The sequence below is a fragment of the Phacochoerus africanus genome, chromosome 16, assembly GCF_016906955.1.
Source record: "Phacochoerus africanus isolate WHEZ1 chromosome 16, ROS_Pafr_v1, whole genome shotgun sequence".
NCBI lineage: Eukaryota > Metazoa > Chordata > Mammalia > Artiodactyla > Suidae > Phacochoerus > Phacochoerus africanus.
In genome coordinates, this window is record NC_062559.1 from 18917948 (window position 1) to 18935771 (window position 17824).

The following is a 17824-nucleotide window of genomic DNA, read 5'->3' on the forward strand; positions in this document are numbered from 1 at the left end:
AAAATCTAAAGCACCCAAGTAGATTGTACGGATGGCACAGACACGGCCAGAGCCCCTCCACACCTGCCTTCACTCCCCGTTTTTCCTTGGCTTTGTCACTCAGGTATCCTGACCTTTCTGATGAGGGGGCTCTCCAGCCCCTGGCACCCCTTTTTAAGGCTAAGCTGGAGCAGCCCACTGCCCTCCTGACTCAGAAAAGGGGCTAAGACCTGGGCCCATTGGAACATGCCTGGGAGATGGGGCTGAGCCCTGCCAGTGGCTGGGAGCATCTGTCAGCTTTCCTGGCTGATGCTACCTTAAATGAGCTACCTTGGAGTTCCCATTGTGGCTCAGTGATAACGAATCCGACTAGGAAGCATGAGGTTGCGGGTTCGATCCCTGGCCTTGCTTAGTGGGTCAAGGTCGCAGACACAGCTCAGATCCCACGTTGGTGACATTGGCAGCAAAACTAAGCATATGTGGGAGGGGAGCTGACGGGGTATGTCTGAGACAGTGCAGGGCAGGAGGGCACAAGCTGAGCAGACAGCAGTGAGAATGGATGATGGAAACAGAGCCGGCACGGGCAGAAAGATTCAGAGAGACCCAAGCGGAACACAGGATGCCCACTGGGCCCAGCAGTTGTGGGCCCTGGGGGTGCAGTGGGGGCTGGAGCCCAGGCAGGGTCAGTCACCAGATTTAGTAAATAAGATGTGACACCCAGTCCAATTTCAATTTCAAATCAACAATGAATATTTTCTTTTTAAGTATAAATATGTCCTACACAATACAGTTGACCCTTGAACAACACGTGTTTGAACTGCACGAGTCCACTCACACACAGCTTTTTTTCAGTAGTGAACAGCACTGTGTAATGAGTGGTGGGTTGAGTCCTCGGAGACACTTGCGGCAGAGGAACTGCATATACGGAGGGCTGACTCTTAGTTTCCCCTGGGTGGGGAGGTCAGCGTCCCTGGCCCCCATGTTGTTCACGGGCCACCTAAAAAAAAAAAAATGCTAAAAAAATATATACTAAAAAAAAGATTCATTGTAACCAGAAATTCCAGTCTGCCCAGCAGCTTGTGTTGTATGTGGCCACCCTAAACCCAGGGCCTACGTTTTCCTCAGCTGCGAGGCCACTCAGAAGGCACCTAACAGCACCCTCTGGCCACTGACACCCATCCTCACCCAGCCAGGAAGGGGCCCTCCCCGTTCGGTGACACGCTCAATCTGGTGGGGGCCAGGCCTTGTCCTAGCTCAGGGGGGGGAGCCCTTCTGGGAGTTCCTGTCATGGCTCAGTGGTTAATGAACCCGACTAGTATCCATGAGGACGCAGGTTCGATTCCTGGCCTTACTTAGTGGGTTAGGGATCTGGCATTGCTGTGAGCTGTGGTGTGGGTCATAGATGTGGCTAGGATTCCATGTGGCTGTGGCATAGATCGGCAGCCATAGCTCCGATTGGACCCCTAGCCTGGGAATCTCCATATGCCGTGGGCGTGTCCCTCAAAAGACAAAAACCAAAACCCAAAAACCAGAGCCCTTCTCTCAAATGGCAGCTCATCTTAGAAGCCACTCTACCCTGAACAGTGATGTACCATCCTGTGCCCACAGGAACCCCAGCCAGGAACTCAGGTGGGCTGGGGTGGGCTCTATGAGGGGTGAGTGGCCGCAGATGGTGTGGTAGGCATGCCTGGAGGCTGCATAACCTCCGCTAAGAGTATCCAGGGGCCTGGCCTGGGGTGGGAGTGAGACCAGGGGAACAGCCCAGCTGACGCCAGGCAATCTCGGAAAAGCATAGGACACTTTGGCAGGTAGGGAGTTCCAACTCTGCTTCGTGGATAAGCGTCTGAAGGCCCAGAAAGGTGGTTCTGAGGGCAGAGCCCAGGCCCTTTGGCTCCCAGGGCAGGGCTCTCCACTGAGGTGTGCAGGGCCACCGCACCGCCGTGGCCCTGACCTAATTACTGCCTCTCATGGGGATCTAGCATTTTCTGTTTAGCAAAACAAAATTCTTTCTCCTCCTTTGTCTCATCTGAGGTGCACAGCCACCCCCGATGCAGATGGAGCCACTAGCATGGGCCTCGTTTTTACAGATGCAGACACAGGCATATATAAGAAACTAGCCCAGGAAGTTCCTGTGTGGTGCAGCAAGTTAAGGACCTGGCATTACTGCAGCTGTGGCTCAGGATGCATCTGTGGCTTGAGTTTGATCCTTGGCCCAGGAACTTCCACATGCCATGAGTGTGGCAAAAAGAAATAAACCAACAAACTAGCCCAGTGTCTTCCAGAAAGGTCTTGGCTGGTGGCAAAATGAAGAACCCCAGGGCAACTTGTTGGTAATTCTTTAGCCAGTCTGGGTAGGGACCCAGAGAAGTTACCTAGCTTTTGCAGACAGAAACTCAAGTTCATGGGCATGATTGGATGATGAAATATTTTTGTGTACTTGGCCTACGTATTCCCCCAGGGTCTTGGTAGATTCCAATTCATGCTAGAAGGACCCTCTAAAGTTGAGAAGGATAACAGTAGTGACTCCAGCAGCCCTCCACACCCACCTGCCACCTTCCCCTCTCTGGCAAGCTGAGCCCCCACCCGGCCCTCTGCAAAGGTGTGAACTGGCCTTGGAGCTCAGGGCTCTGAATTCCTCACTGCCTACTGGGCCTGAATGGATTACTTCAGATCCTCCCCTGCACCTCAGTTTCCCCGCCAGTGTAGTGGGTCATCTGTCACCCTGTCATCTCAGGCTTGTAGTGACCCAGAATGGTGCCCTGTTTGATTACAATGTGGATTAAAAGTCTTGTGTACTTGATACAAGTAATTCTATCCTGAACATGGATAGTTTCATTGAAAAGCAGCCTCAGGTGGCCTTTCACCAGCCTCCCTGCCCCTCCCCTCAAGCCCCCATGGAATGGGCCATGAAGGAAAGAGAGAAAGGTGATAGGCTCCCTTGGCACCCTGAGGTATCGCTGTCGGGGTTCTTTCTTGCAGAGGGCTCCCAGGAAGCCCCAGCGGGGCTGGGAGCCTCTGCCAGGCAGGCCCCCATGCATGCCTGCTTTCTCCCAGGCTGGGAGCTGGTCTCCCAAAAAGGGCCATAACGGGGATTCTCATTGTGGCTCAGCAGTAACGAGCCCAACTAGTATCCATGAAGATGTGAGTTTGATCCCTGTCCCTGTTCAGTGGGATAAGGATCCAGCTCAGATCTGGCGTTGCTGTAGCTCAAATTCGACCCTTAGCCTGGAACTTCCATATGCCATGGGTGCAGCTCTGAAAAAAGGGAGCCATCATGGCCAGATGGTGGGCTCAGACCAGAGGACCAGAGCACATGGAGGTGCTCCGGTGCCCAAGGTCAGATCTGGCCTCTGGCCAAGACCTGGTCCGCTCCTGTCCCCTGGACATCCAGGTAGAGGCAGAATGTGAGCTGCCCCAGGGGAAGCTACCACCCCGTTGCAAGGCCTACCTTAGTCCAACCCTCAGTGCAAGTAGGAAGAATCCACAGGGACCCTTGAGCTTGGCACGTGGGTAAGCCGTCAGTCACCACTGCTACACTAGCTGGTGGTTCGGGGTGTTTCTGTCCCCCTCATTCCGAGCATGATGGCCTTTCATGCTCCTTATTTATTTATTTATTTATTTAGTCTTTTTGCCTTTTTTCTAGGGCTGCTTCCTCGGCATATGGAAGTTCCCAGGCTAGGGATCCAATCGGAGCTCTAGCTGCTGGCCTACGCCAGAGCCACAGCAACGCGGGATCCGAGCCTTGTCTGCGACCTACACCACAGCTCCCAGCAATGCCAGATCCTTAACCCACTGAGCGAGGCCAGGAATGGAATCCGCAACCTCATGGTTCCTAGTTCCTAGTTCGTTAACCACTGAGCCACGATGGGAACTCCTTTCATGCTCCTTTTGGAAGCAGGCCTCAGCTAAACCAGTGGGTAAATGTCATGTGTCTTGGTGGTTTTCAGGAAGTTGGACATTACTGGAGCAGCATCCTCATCCCCACAAAGACCGCTGTCTCCCCTCCCATGATGCTGATGTCCAGGCCTCTGGCGGCCCCGGCCAGTCAAAGCCACAGCCTCTACATGGCTGCTGTGTGTGGCCTGAGGCCTGCACGGGCTGGAATGGCTGGGCTGGCCTGTTTGATTTCAAATGGGTAGAAAGTCTCCTGGAGCAGAGTGACCTTCTTCTTGGTTATGACTGATGCTCGATTTGGAAACACAGCTCTAGAAGGAAGTTGGAAGTTGGCAGTTTTGTGACCAGCATCTACCTTCACTGGCAGTGTTGGCCAGATGCGGCCAAGGCCCCACAGCTCAGGGTATGGGGCTGCTTCCCTGCCCTCTGGAAGCCAGAGGGCTCCTCCTGGGGTCTCTACTCCCTCTCCTCACATCCAGGGACAGAGGAGACAGATGTGGTTCGTGTCCTGGCCCCACCCCATCTTGGCTGAGTGACCAAATTATTGAACCTCTTAAGCCACAGTTTTCTCATCTAGAAAGTGGACATAATAACGGTAAAAGTCACACAGCTGTGGGGAGGAGTGTCCAGCATCCACCTGATAAAAGTAATTTCCCTCCTCCTGGTTTTTTTTTTTTGTTTTTTTTTGTTTTTGTCTTTTGTCCTTTTAGGGCCACACCCACAGCATATGGAGGTTCCCAGGCTAGGGGTCCAATCGGAGCTGTAGCTGCCAGCCTACACCACAGCCACAGCAACATGGGATCCAAGCTGCGTCTGTGACCTACATCACAGTTCGCGGCAATACCAGATCCTTAATCCACTGAGTGAGGCCAGGGATCGAACCCGCAGCCTCATGGTTCCTAGTTGGATTTGTTTCTGCTGGGCCACCATGGGAACTCCTGCTTCCTCCTGAGTTTTTAAATAAATTACCAGAAAAGAAGAAACCGTGGTCATTAGCAAATGGCATTTATTTACTTAACAGACATTTAACAAGTACCTACTATGTGCTAGGCAAGTACTGTTAATACCTGAGCTCTCAGACAATCAGAATTGAGGGTCTGAGCTTGCAGGTAGAAAGCACACACAGAGACACACAGGCTGCGTGGTAAGGAGGCATTTTGCATCTGCATTTTCCTGAGGAAAACAGAAAGTACAGCAAATGCGACAAGAGTCTTTGGAAGGAATTTTGTGCTTTTTGGCTTTGTTCTTTTTTGGCTGCGACTTTGGCAGGGCCAGGAACTGATCCTGCTCCATGGCAGTGATAATAGCAGATCCTTAACCCGCTGTGCCACTAGGGGACTCCCTCATGGTGTTCTAACCTCTAGATGGAGGGCAACCTGAAGCAAGGTATCCAGGTGTCTTCGAGGCAAGGTCAAAGCCGCCGTGTTAAAAGAACAGTTCTATAAATGTGGCTCAGCTAGAACCATCTGGAGCCTAGGGCAGGTGGCCTGGGTAAGTTCCTACCGTGCCCCCAGTAGACTCAAGCAGGGCATTGTGGACTCCTTGGATCTCAACAGCCAAAAATATAGGGTTCAAGTCTGAGCCCTGCCACTCACTAGCTGTGGGACTCGAACAAGTCACTCAGTCCCCTGGAGCCGCCGTTTCCTCATCGGTGGAACGGGGCTGTCCTGAGACTCCAATGAGATGAAGCGTGTGAAAGCTCTTTGTAAAGAGCCAGGTGGCATTGTCAGGGCTGGGAGTCAGAAAACCCGGGTCTGAGCCCTCAGGTGCCGAGTGCCCTCGGAGCGAAGGTGGAAAATGCCTGTGCTTATCAAACCTCAGATCTTCCCACGCCCCCGAGAGCTGAGGGGCAGAATTTTGTAAGAGCTGCTCTACCAGCTCTCAGTCAAGGCTCTCAGCCCAGGCGCCCCAGGCTGCCTTCATGGCTCCAGGGTGCTGGTGACCTTACTGTGGCGCTTCCCTCAGAACATTTCCTCAGAACACAGATCCAAGCGCTCGTCCCCAGCACCCTCAGAACTTACCCATCTAGGCCCACTCGCACCCGCAAAGATGCTTGGCATCATTAGGTATCAAATAAATGCAAAGTGAAGCCACAAGATGTAGCCTCACACCCTCTAGAATGCTAAAATTAAAAGGACTGTTGGAGCTCCTGTTGGGGCGCAGTGGAAAATGAATTCAGCTAGTAACCCTGAGGTTGCAGGTTCGATCCCTGGTTGCACTCAGTGGGTTAAAGATCTGGTGTTGCTGTGAGCTGTGGTGTAGGTGGCAGACGCAGCTTGGATCCCGCATTGCTGTGGCTCTGGCGTAGGTCGGCGGCTACAGCTCCGATTCGACCCCTAGCCTGGGAACCTCCATATGCTGCATTGCAGCCCTAAAACAAAACAAAACAAAACAAAACAAAACCTGACTGACTGATTTGTGCTGGCAAAAATGTGGAGCAACTGGAACTCTCACACCTCTCATTAGTCAAGAGAAATGAAAATGGGTGTTAGCACAATGATAGCTTTAAGTTGCCACGATGGGAGTACAGTACTGGTACCTCAGAAGCAAGCGAAGGCTACAGCTCAGGGTGTCCCCTGACCCCAGAGCGCTGGTTGTCAAACATTCACCAGTACAACCTCTGATGGAAGCATGCCCACAAAGAGCCTGAATGTTTAACATCGTAACATAGGATTCATGATAGCCGCCAATTAGAAATAACTCACATGTCGACCTGCTGGTAAATGGGTGAATAAACTGTGAATTATCCAAACAATGGAGTCTGACTCAGCAGTAAAAAGGGTGAACTATTTTTTTTTTAATTTTTAAATTTTAAAAATGTCATGGCCACAGCATGGCAGGATATGGAAGTTCTCAGGCCAGGGATTGAATCTGAGCCGAACACTGCAGCCGTTCAGGATCCTCTAACCCACTGCGCTGGGCCAGGGACCCAGCCCACACCTTTGCAGCAACTCAAGCTGCTGCAGTCAGATTCTTAACCCATTGCACCACAGTGGGAACTCCCAGAAAGGAGTGAACTATGAATACACATGACAAGGTAGATGAATCTCAAAGGCATTATGCTAAATGAAAGCAACTGATTGGAAAGATTACATACCATACAATTGCATTATAAAATTCTAGGAAAGGTAAAACTTCAGTGATACCAAGTAGTGCTAGGGGCTAGAGACGGGGTCAGGGGTGAGGAGGCAGGGGAGGAAGGTTGGAAGGAGCATGTGGGAAATTTTAGGCGTGAGGGAAATACTCTGTATCCTGATTGTGGTGATGGTTCCATGGGTGCGTGTGCTTGTCAGAGCTCATCTAAATTGTATGCTTAAAAATGATTTAAAATGGAGTTCCTATTATGGCTCAGTGGTAATGAACCCAATGAGTACCCATGAGGATGCAGGTTCAATCCCTGGCCCCACTCAGTGGGTTAATGTTATTGTGAGCTGTGGTGTAGGTCACTCTGGCTGTGACACAGGCAGCTGAAGCTCCGATTCGACCCCTAGTCTGGGAGCTTCCATATGCTGCAGGTGCAGCCCTAAAAAGAAAAAAAAAAAAAAAAGGTTTAAAAAATGGATTTTGTTGTATGAAAATCGTACCTCAACAAAATTGTCCAAAAAAAACCCCAAACCCCCAAACGTATCCATTCTATGTCCCATTGCTTTAGGTCCTTCCTTCTGCTGACGTGCTGGTGGGTTCAGGGCTGCCCGCCCCAGGACCAGTCTTAGGGCAAGTGCCTCACCTGCTGACTGTCTGTTGGATAGGCCGGTGGGGAAGCGATGTAGCAGATATACCGCAAGTTTCACCTCCCCCAAGGTAGGCCTGCTGGAGTCGGGGATGGCAGGACTGGGCGGAGGCCACTCTTCCATTCAGTGGCCATTCAGTCCACCTTTTGCCTTCCACCTGAGGAAGCCACTAACCTGCAGAGCTGGCCGGAAACACTTGTCCCCCTACCCCCACCCCCTAAGCCTGGTGGAACTGAGAGAAGTGGGGTCATTAAAGCTTAGAAGAGAGATGCTGGGAGGGGGGTGAGGGCAGGGCGGGACCAGGACCGTGTCATTAGTCACCATGTGTGCTTGGAGGGTTAGCATATGGCAGATAATGACCAGCTGTTCCCTGTTGGTCCAGATGGATTCAGAGAAAAATGGCCTTTGGTGGTAGCATGAAAGAGTTAGGTGGGACATAGTGACGAACTTCCCGAGAGAGTTCTTGAGAAACTGGACACGCATGTGCTCACTTAGTAGGTGCATGTGTGTGTGAGAGTAGGTGCGTGTGTGCTGTAAAACCAGAGCTGGGGAGGAGGGCACTGGGTACACATTATCCCTTTCTCTGGAACACTTTCGGAATTGGAAGACACACTCCATTCTGAAACGAGCCTGGGTCCCTCTGGGCTGGGGACGTAGCTATGGACTCAAGCCCTTTCTCTAGGTACCTTGGAGGGCAATTAGCTGGCTGGCCCATCAGTAAGACCCCCAAACCAGAAATCTGTGGAGCCAGATGGGTACTTACTTCCATGGTCCAACCCCCTCCCAGACGGCCCTGTGCACTCTCTTCCCCATTAGTGCAGAAAAGACCATCCATCACCAGTGGGGATGGTGATGTCACAGCTACAAGCCTCCGAGCGAGCGCACAGGAAGACTGCTCTAACCCCTCCGAGGTGCTAAATCATTCATGGGCAGAGAGCCTGGGTGGCAAGAGATTTACTGCCGTGGAAACACTTCAGGGACTTGTAGAAATCAATTCTTTAAAGAGACCCCATCAGCTAGCAAGTGGCCTAAGGCTGAGGCTTGGGCATGTGATGGGGACCCAATGAAATGGACACTAGGGGGGCGGGGTGCAGCTTCCCAGTTCCAAAACAGAGGATGGAAGGGGGCCCAAGGCTTGGGGCCCAGGGTAGATCTGAAGTGAAGGCAGATTCCCAGCGCTCCCGGGGGGTGTTGTGGGAGGGGGCTCCCAGATCTCCAGCTCTGGCTCGTGTACTCCTCCTGTCTCCCCCTATGGGGCTTCGTGCCCATACCCAGAGGGGCGCTACAGGTCAGTAAGGCAGAAAGAGGAACACTGTTGGGATGCGTTTGCTGAGGCTCTTGGATCTGGAACCACCGCATCCCGCCCAGTCCCTGCTGGAAGGGGAGTTTTAGGCCAATTTTGGTTTCTCTGAAGTGGAAGTTGGAGCATTACCCAGCATTCATCTTCTTGTCTCGAAGAGAATGTGAGCTCCTTGAATGCCAGTCTGTTTTATGACCAAGAACTCCAGGACTTGAAGATTCAGCTCCTAAGTCATCGTGGGGTAACATATGTTAGTTTACGTGATGTTTGGAAGAAGCCTGGGACTCCTGCTGCCCCTCACTATACAGGACACACTGGGAGCTTCATATCTAGCACAGTAGGGCTCTTCTGATCCAAGTCCAGCCCAGCTCATCTGCCTCCATTTCTGTGGTTATAGCACACTGCCTTCATGTGTCTTGAACAAGAAAAATGAAGGGATGAAGGAGAAAAGGATAGAATTTTTAGGCATTCCCATGGTGGCTCAGTGGGTTAAGAATCCAACTAGCGGGAGTTCCTGTTGTGGCTCAGTGGTAACGAATCCAACTAGGAACCATGAGGTTGCCGGTTTGATCCCTGGCCCTGCTCAGTGGGTTAAGGATCCAGCGTTGCCATGAGCTGTGGTGTAGGTTGCAGACGCGGCTCGGATCCCGCGTTGCTGTGGCTCTGGCGTAGGCTGGTGGCTATAGCTCTGATTGGACCCCTAGCCTGGGAACCTCCATATGCTGCGGGAGTGGCCCTGGAAAAGGCAAAAAGACCAAAAAAAAAAAAATCCAACTAGTAACCATGAGGATGCAGGTTTGATCCCTGGCCTCACTCTTTGGTTAAAGGCGTTGGCCGTGAGCAATAGTGTTAAGTCAGCAGCTGCAGCTCTGGTTCGACCCCTAGCCTGGGAACTTCTCCATGCCACAGGTTTGGCCCTAAAAAGACAAAACAAAATAAACAAAAAGGAATAGCAAATTTAGATCAGCCTTGGAAAAGCAGACGTAGTTCTAGGGTTTTCTTTACAGATGAGGAAACTGAAGCCTAGAGGAGGAACTGACTTGTCTAAAGCCCATGAGATGGGAAAATGGGAACAGAAAAAGGGCCCCAGAAGTCACACTGAGGCGTTTCCGCCTCCCTTGAGATGACCTTGGTCATTGCTTGCAGAAGGGAGGATATGGAGCAGGTAGCTGTGATGGAGAGAGAGAGAGACTGGGTCAGGATCTGGCCCCGTTCAGCTGTTGAGTTCCTCTGCAAGATGGGTCTCACTGTGTTGCAGGGGGATTCCTGTGGGGATTCCTGTGGGACCCTGGTTGTGGCTGCCCTCCGTACCATTGCTCATTTATTCACTCAAACATATGTTTATGGAGCGCCTTCCAAGAGTCGGGTACGGGGATACGGCAGTGAACAAGACAGACGTGGTTGTTGCCTTCTTGGAGCTTGCATTTTATGTTACCTGCTAAAGGCAGGGGCAGGTAGTCCCCCCAGTCCAACCCACCTAAGGAGGCTGGGCCCAGCCCTGCTCCAGCTCTATGAGGGTGCTCATAGCAGCTCCACATCCTTGACAGAGTAGGACCCCACAGCTTTCAGGGCAGGGCTCCCAGTCGCTGTATAAACTGCATCCCACCACCCAGACCAGCCCCTCCCTCGGCTGTGCTCAGTTTCAAGAGGGCTGGTCTGAACTGGTGCCCACAGGGCAGGAACCAGTGCTGGACTCTGGTTCTAGGTAGAGCTTTGTGAAAAGCAGACACTAGGAGAATTGAAGAGATTTAGGAATTACTGACCAGCTCACTCTCCACCCCCCCCCCCCACATCATCTCAGGCAGGAGGGGATCTGGGCTGACAGCCTGGGCCCTTGCAGTCAGGGGCCCTGAGATGCTAACCCTCTTTCAGGCGTCCCAGCACCTGCTTTGAACCTACTGGTCAGGTTTGTCCCCAGGAAAATCTGTGCGGTTCTGTAGGTCCTTTCGGGCTCCCCCTACCCCGCTAGATTCCTAAGCCCACCTAGGGAACATGGGTGTTTCCAGGGGGAGGGGGAGCTCCTGGGCAGGGAACCCTGGGGGGTCCCTGGTATTTCTTAATCACTTTTCCGGGAGTTCTTGCTGGATCTGTCCAACTCAGCCCAGGGGGAAAAGCCCTAAGCAGGCATCCAGAGAACTGGCTCTGGCCCCAATTCCAGGTCCAGCTGGGTCTCTGGCCCCTCCTGTGAAAACAAACAAACAAAACAAGAGATCAGACAACCTCTGTAGTCAGAGGGGATGCGCAGCAAACCAGATGGGCCCCAACACAGACAGCCAGCGAGGGGACACTTGCGAAGATTCAGAGGCTGAGAGGAACCTGAGCGGGAGTGGCTGGCAGGGTGCAGCTCATCCAGGAAAAGTCTGGGGGGGAAGCGCACGCACCGGAATAGCACTCACCGCAGGCACAAGGCGTGGGGGTGGGGGGTGCGCGCTGGAAACCGCTTCCTGCTGGGAGCGAAGCAGGAAGGGACTCGAACGAATGCATCGCCCTCTCCACAGCTGCCTGGGAGCTGGGAAAAGACAGTTCCTTGCACTGCAAAAGCTGCGATTCTCAACCAAGAAAGGTGGACAACTAAGAGGACAACAGCTCTCAAATTTGGGTGGCGACTGCAAATAGAATTTGGAAGGACTAAAAAGAACTGTCCCCTGAACAAACAGTTTGCAGCTTTCAAAGCACTGGCAAAAACATTTGGATATTCGATTCCCCCAAGAATTCTCTGACTTGGGAAGCTCCCAATTTACAGATGCAGAAACTAAGACTCAGAAAGGCCTGGAAAGGTGCCTAACAAATGTATGTGTTAAGTGGTTAAAAATGCAGATTATTTTAATTTGAGGCAATGAAATCCGTACTCTCACTGAAGCATCCCCAAATAGAAATAAAATCGTTTGCCTGGTTTGGGGGCTAAATTATTCGGCTAATTCTGCCTTGGACCGAGGAAGTGAAACATGGCCGGTGGCCAAAACCGTATCTGGGTCACCGACCTTTGGATAATCTGCTGAAGGCTTCTGGACCCCTCCCCCACCAATGGCAGACACAATCTCTGGAGGAACCTACCGGGCTCCGAGGCCCTGAAACCATTGCCGGGCCTTGGATGGGAGTGGGAAGCTAGGTTTCTAGCTCTGGCCAAGCTCTGGTCCACGGGGCTCCTCTCCAGGAGCTGTGCGCTCCTCTTCTCCCTCTTCTCCTTCAGAAAGAGGTGCCGCGGGTGTTCTCAGCTCATCCCGCAGAAGAGGAAACCGATGCTGTATGCGATTCCACGCGTTGAGCCCCCACCCAGGGCTCAGTCCCCTGTCCCCACCAGACTCCTCGGCAGACTCCTGTCAAGGGCACCTCCAGGCTGGGTGCTCAAGCTTTGGCTACTGCTGGGGCCAAACCCTGCAGGGTATCAGCTGGTGGGAAGGTAGGAGATGCAATGCTGCACGGCCGTGGCGCTAGCTTCCCTCCCACGGTCGCCCTTGCTCTGGACCTGCATCGGCGAGGAAGCCGAGAACCGAGAAGCGCTCCCCGCCCCTCCCTGCCCTCTGCGCCCCTGCTCGCAGTCTCTCCCGCTCAGCTCTCCCTCTCTAGTTGACTCCTCCAGGCTTCAGCATCCTGAATCAGAGGATTTTTTTTTTAAACCGATTTCTGCAGTTTCTTTTTCAACTGAAAATTTAATATAGGCAAGTGGTAAACACGTACCCTTCAGTCAGTCCAGAAAGAAGTAGAGCAGAAGTCCTTGGCCTCCTGGCCCCTCGTTCTACACGTAAGCCACTTCTATTTGTTATGACTTGCGTTTCCAGGCGGAGACTTTCTGCCCGCATAAAATAACTGACACCTAGACACCCCCTCGTTTGTATTTTTACACAAACAGAAGCCCAAGTGTCCTTTGCCTTTTTACTTAACATCCATGATATTTTCCAGGATGTATAACGACTATTTTTTTTTCTCTTTTTAAAAGCTAGATAGATTCCTATGACAGGATCGACTTTCATTTGTCTATTACTTCTGGGTTCCCCATCCTTTGAGAACGTACAGAGACCGTGCACTGCTCAAAGAAAACCCGCATAAATTCACAAATGCACCATTTTTGGAAAAACGTTGGGGGATTAGTTGGGTTTCGAACATCCCTGCGAGCGTCGACCAAAGCGCATCACACCCGTGGTAATAGAACAAAAGCTCCGATGGCTGGACCTGGGCCAAGATCGAAAGACAGCTCTGCGGCTTCCCCAGAGGTCCGGAGCCCCCAACACGTGGCCTGGAGGGAGGCCGGGTGGTGGTGGTGAGATCCAGAGGAGGAGCACCTTGAGACCGGGATGCTGATGGAGAGAGTATCCCGCAGGCCGGGGTGCAGGGTCCGTGACAGTGATAATTCGGGGTCTGTAGTTTGAGGAGATCTGTGGGTTACGAAATAGGCACGTGCCCACATGTGCATTGTCTTTATCCTTCTGAGAGTTGGGAGTCACTCTACCATTTTGCAAACGGGGAAACCGAGGATCTGAGAAGGGAAGTAAAAGCGCTGAAGAACGCCCAGCTGGTGACTAGAGGCAGGAGGACCCGAAGCCGGGGCTCTGTCTCACTGGGAGTGCTAGTTATGCATCTCATGGGGCCCAGAGCCAGAGTCAGCACCGGTACCCGACGGGTCCGAGCAAGGCGGGTGATAGAGCTGCTTCCGGCTCGAGGTGGGAGTGCGTGGCCTGCCTCCCAGACCCCTCTCCCCAGCTCCGCCTTGTAGAGTGGGAAGGGAGCAGGAGACCGAGGGGCGATGCACGAAGATGTTCGCCCAACATCTTCAGCACGATGGGTTCTGCGAGGGAGAGGGCGAGGTTGGGGATTAGGGACGCAGAGTGTGGTGCAGGGGCCAGGAAAGAACTAAGATGGCCAGAGGGGCAAGTCGAGACACCAAGAGAAAGAAGGGTAGTGTCCAGGGTCGGAGCGAAGGGCACCGAGTTCTCCAAGTTAGACTGGGCGGGGCAGCCCCTCCTAAAAGGGTCCTTCTTCCTAAGCCTGACTTGAGCGTAGAGGACAAGCGGCGCGGACGCATGGCTTAGAGCGGAGTCGGATTTTGGTGGTGGAGAGAAAAGGGTCCCTTCAGGGGAAGGATGCCCCGCGGGCCAAACCTCGGACCTGCTGAGGGAAGGAAGGCAGGATGCAGGCGAGCGTAGGGTGCACGGGACAGGGCAGCAAAGTGAGGACCAGAGGTCGGCCGGAGCCACCTCCTCCACCCCCGCCCCCGCCTGTGCCCCGAGCCGAAGGGGATCCGGGCTATCAGGTACCCGGGGGCCGCCCCCTCGCCGTCGGGGTCCAGCTCCTGTTACCGGCCGGGCCTTCTCCCTAAAATATGTATGAACCCTTTCGGGTGCTGTTTCGCTGCCCCTCCCGGAATGGGGCTGGGGGCGTCGGAGTGCTAGGGGAGTCTCGGGAGGAGAAAGCAACGCTGGCTCCTGAGGCCGGGGCCGTCTCGACTTTCAGCCGCGCATTTAAGAAAAGGTGGAAACTGGATCTGTCTCGGCGGCGCCCCCGCCCCGCCAGCCCCGACGGCCCGACCGCATCGCCCGGTGGCTCGCTTGGCGCTGTGCGGTGTCTGGTTCTCAACAGCAGGTGAATGGGCCCGGGCGGGGCGCGCGGGGCACCGGGGGTAGGGGGGGCGGGGCGCGCGCTATAAAGGGGGCGCGGCAGGCCGCGGGGCCCATGGATGCTTGTGTGGCCTGCGCTCGCGTGTTGCGGTCCGGGGCATACGGCGCCCCTACCACCCAGCATCCTACAATCCTCGGGAACCACGTAGGGAAGTTTATGGCGACCTAGGTGGGTGAGGGAATGCGTGCGGGCTGGGGAGGGGTTAATGTGGACCCCAAAGCCCTTTCGTCTTTTGGCCTGTTGCGTCCTGTGCCTTGCCGAGGCCTGGCGCACAGCGCCCCATCCATGGCCGTGCCGAAAGGGACACCGAGACCCCGCGACTCGCCGGGCCTTCTGGCCTGGGGTGGGGGTGGGGTTCTGCCTGCGCCTGTGGCAGAGACCTCCGGGGAGGGAGCAGGCCCCGCCCAGGAGTTGGACCTTTTGAAGGGTTCGTATCCGCACCGGCGGTCTCGGCCCCTTCCGGCTCGGTAGGACAGGGGGTGGGGGTGGAGACTATGGACCCTACGCCCGTCCCCCACCGCAGCCTACTCCCTTCCTCCGAGATCCGGGCACGGTACTAACGGTCTTCAATCTTAATACAAGAAACCTTTAGATTTGATGAGGGGATAGGCTAAGCGCCTCCCTTTTTAGGGGCTTCGCAACCTCCAGACTTATGGGGGTCGATCGGGAGAAGTAGGAGCTAAAAGGGAGGAGGACGGATTAACGTTTTATTTTAATCTGGTTTTGAACTGTGGTTGCCGTCTGGGGCAGCCAGGCGGGGCTGAGACAGGGAAGGGCGCCCAAAGCGGCAGGGAGGGGGAACGCGCTGGGGCTCAGGATGCTGGGGAAGGAGGAAGAGGCCACCCTAACTCTGACAGCCTGGGAGTCTCCTAGCCCCCGGGTGGTATCGGAGCGCAGGATGGCTGGAAAAGATCTAATCTGCGTCCGCGACCCACCTTTGCCCAACCCCGCCTCCTCCTGGGAGAGTCAGTCCCGCAGTTGGGGGAAGGAAGGGGGAAGGGAACGGGTCTGGGGGCGGCTCCTCTCCCCCTCCCCCTTCTGGGACAGGCCGCCTTTGTTCACCGCGGCGGCAGTGGCCAGACACCTGTGGGGCCGCAGAGCAGCGCGAGCATAAGTGGGTGAGGACGTGGCGGAAGCCCCCAGGACCCACTCCAGCCCTGCACCCCCGGCGGGTCCACTGAGACACCTCAGCCTTGCGCACCTTTCTGCGGGGAAGACTGCGGAGATTCGTCCAGTGGCCCCACAGTGCGTCCCAGCTCCAAGCGCACTTCCCCTCCCCCAGCCCAGGATCGGATTTCCAAGCTCACTACGCTACACACACCTCTGCTAGCTCCGGGCTCAGAGTGCGGTGGGGTGGCAGGGCGTCGGGGCGGACCTCAGCCAGCTGCACCCTGGCCTGAAGGCAGAAGGCAGGGACCCAGGGCGGGCGGCGAGACCCCTTGGGTCCAGACCCGGCCGAGTTGGTCGAGCAGGCGGGGCCTCTTCGCGTCTCCGCAGTCCGGGTCGGGCGTGCCCGGCGCTGCGCACCAACCCGAGCCACATTCAAGGTGAATCATCCCCGGCCCGCCTCCCGCCCCTCCCCCGCCTCACGGCACCTGAGCCAATGGCGCGGCGCAGGAGGCGGGCGGGGCGCAGGGGGCGGTAAGCCCTCCCTGAGTCATTATCCCCGCGCTCCGTCTGGCCTCCGCACCTCGGCGCTGGAGCCGGTGGGCCTCTCTCTGGCCGCGCCGTCCAGGGCACCCTGCGCACCCTTTTCCTCCGGCTCCGGGGTCCCATAGCCTCTCCTGCCCTACCCCAACTGCTGCGCGGAGGCGGCTCCTCCTCAGGTGGCCGGGCTGGGGCCTCCCCCCGCAGACCTGTCACCCGACACCCAGGAAGCGCGCGGCCCCATCCCGGCTCCTCTTTGTTCCCCCGCCGGGCTTCGCGCTCGGGCGCCGCCTCTTCCCGCGTCGAGCTGTGGAGGTGCGGGGCGCCGCCTTCGGTGCGGCCCGGGCGTGCCTTGGGTTCCGTCCATCGGCCCGCAGCGAACCAGGATTCTTTTTGCGTTCTCTCTCTGCTGTGGACTCGGCGCAGAGCTGGGAGGCGGCGGTGCGCCCAGCCCGGAGCCGGCGCAGGTGAGTGTCCGGGGCGGGGCCAGGCGGAGCCAGCGCCGGGTGAGGAAGAGAAGGTGGAGGCGGGCGCCCCGGGGCGAGCAGTGCTGGAACCAGAGTTGCGGGCGGGTGGCTGGACCGGCGGGGGCTGCTCGGCGCGGCCGGCCCTCGGGGATGACGCTGCAGTGCGGCCTCCTGGCTCTCCCGCGCCTTCCGGCGGAGTCGCCCACGCGGCCCCGTGGTCCCACGTCCCCCGATGGAGCCTGCGGTGCCCCGAGGGCCGTGTCCCGGACTAGGGGCGGCAGCAGGGCTTGAGAGCCGCTGCGTTTCGCGAGGTGCGTATGGGCGCCGGCCCAAGCACTTCTCTAGGGAATCGAACGGGGGTCGCGCCAGCCTTTGCCGCCTTCATAGGCTTGGGTGGAACCGCCAGGCTGGAAGGAGGGCTGTAACAGGGGGCCGGGAGAGAGTTCCTGCTCCCAGACCTCGTTCTTTCAGCCCTTTCTCAGGGCATCACGGCAAGTCGTTACTGTTTCTGTGGCCCCGGGGCCGCCCCGCCCAGTCTCTGGGGGCGAGAAGTTCTTGGACCTCCAGCTCCCTTCTTCATGGCCACCTGTCCTGGGATCCTTTGAGCACGCGGCTGAGACACCGGGCCCCCTTGCGCCTACTTCAATCCCCGTTAGCGCTTGCGAGCACCTGAGGCCCCTGAGCTCTGCTCTGTTGTGGGCGGCTGGATGGCGCACGTTGGACCACCGCCGCTGAGCGCATCTTAGGAACTGGGCTGGGAGGGCGCCGCCCGGGAGTCGGGGATCGCCCCTTTCCACCGATCCCTCCAGGCTGGGCCATTCTCTTAACCTTCCCCCCAGATCTGGCATCCCTGTACTGTGTATAGATGTGCCCGCCAGGGGCTGGGGGTGCTAATGCTGGCTCAGAGCGATTAGGCGCCGGGAGCTGGCGGTGCCCTAATCAACCTGCCCACCCCCGCCGTCACCCCCATCAGTTAGGTGAGGACCGATCGTTCCTGCATTCCGCCCGGATTCACAAAGCTCTTGAGGATTAAAAGCCCGATTTTCCTCCTGGGGGCCAGGTGGCAGATGTCTGCCTTATGCCTCTGGTTCTCCAGCTGGGTCACTGGGCTCTACCAGGTGCGCACCACCCTTTGCGCGCCGGTAGTGGGCCCAGTGGGCAGGGAGTCGGCAAGTCTCTGAGCCGTGAAAGAC

The 17824-nt window shown here is 55.9% G+C and overlaps 1 protein-coding gene across 1 annotated transcript; it reads right to left on the reverse strand.

Annotated features, from left to right (window-relative positions):
• Positions 1-16376: 16376 nt before the first annotated feature.
• On the reverse strand, positions 16377-17479 carry PANO1 (proapoptotic nucleolar protein 1). The gene is made up of 2 exons (XM_047763116.1): positions 17135-17479; positions 16377-16928 (listed from the first exon to the last, which is right to left on the reverse strand). The coding sequence occupies exons 1-2, from the start codon at positions 17477-17479 to the stop codon at positions 16377-16379; spliced, it is 897 nt and encodes a 298-aa protein (XP_047619072.1).
• Between the last annotated feature and the right edge of the window lie 345 nt (positions 17480-17824).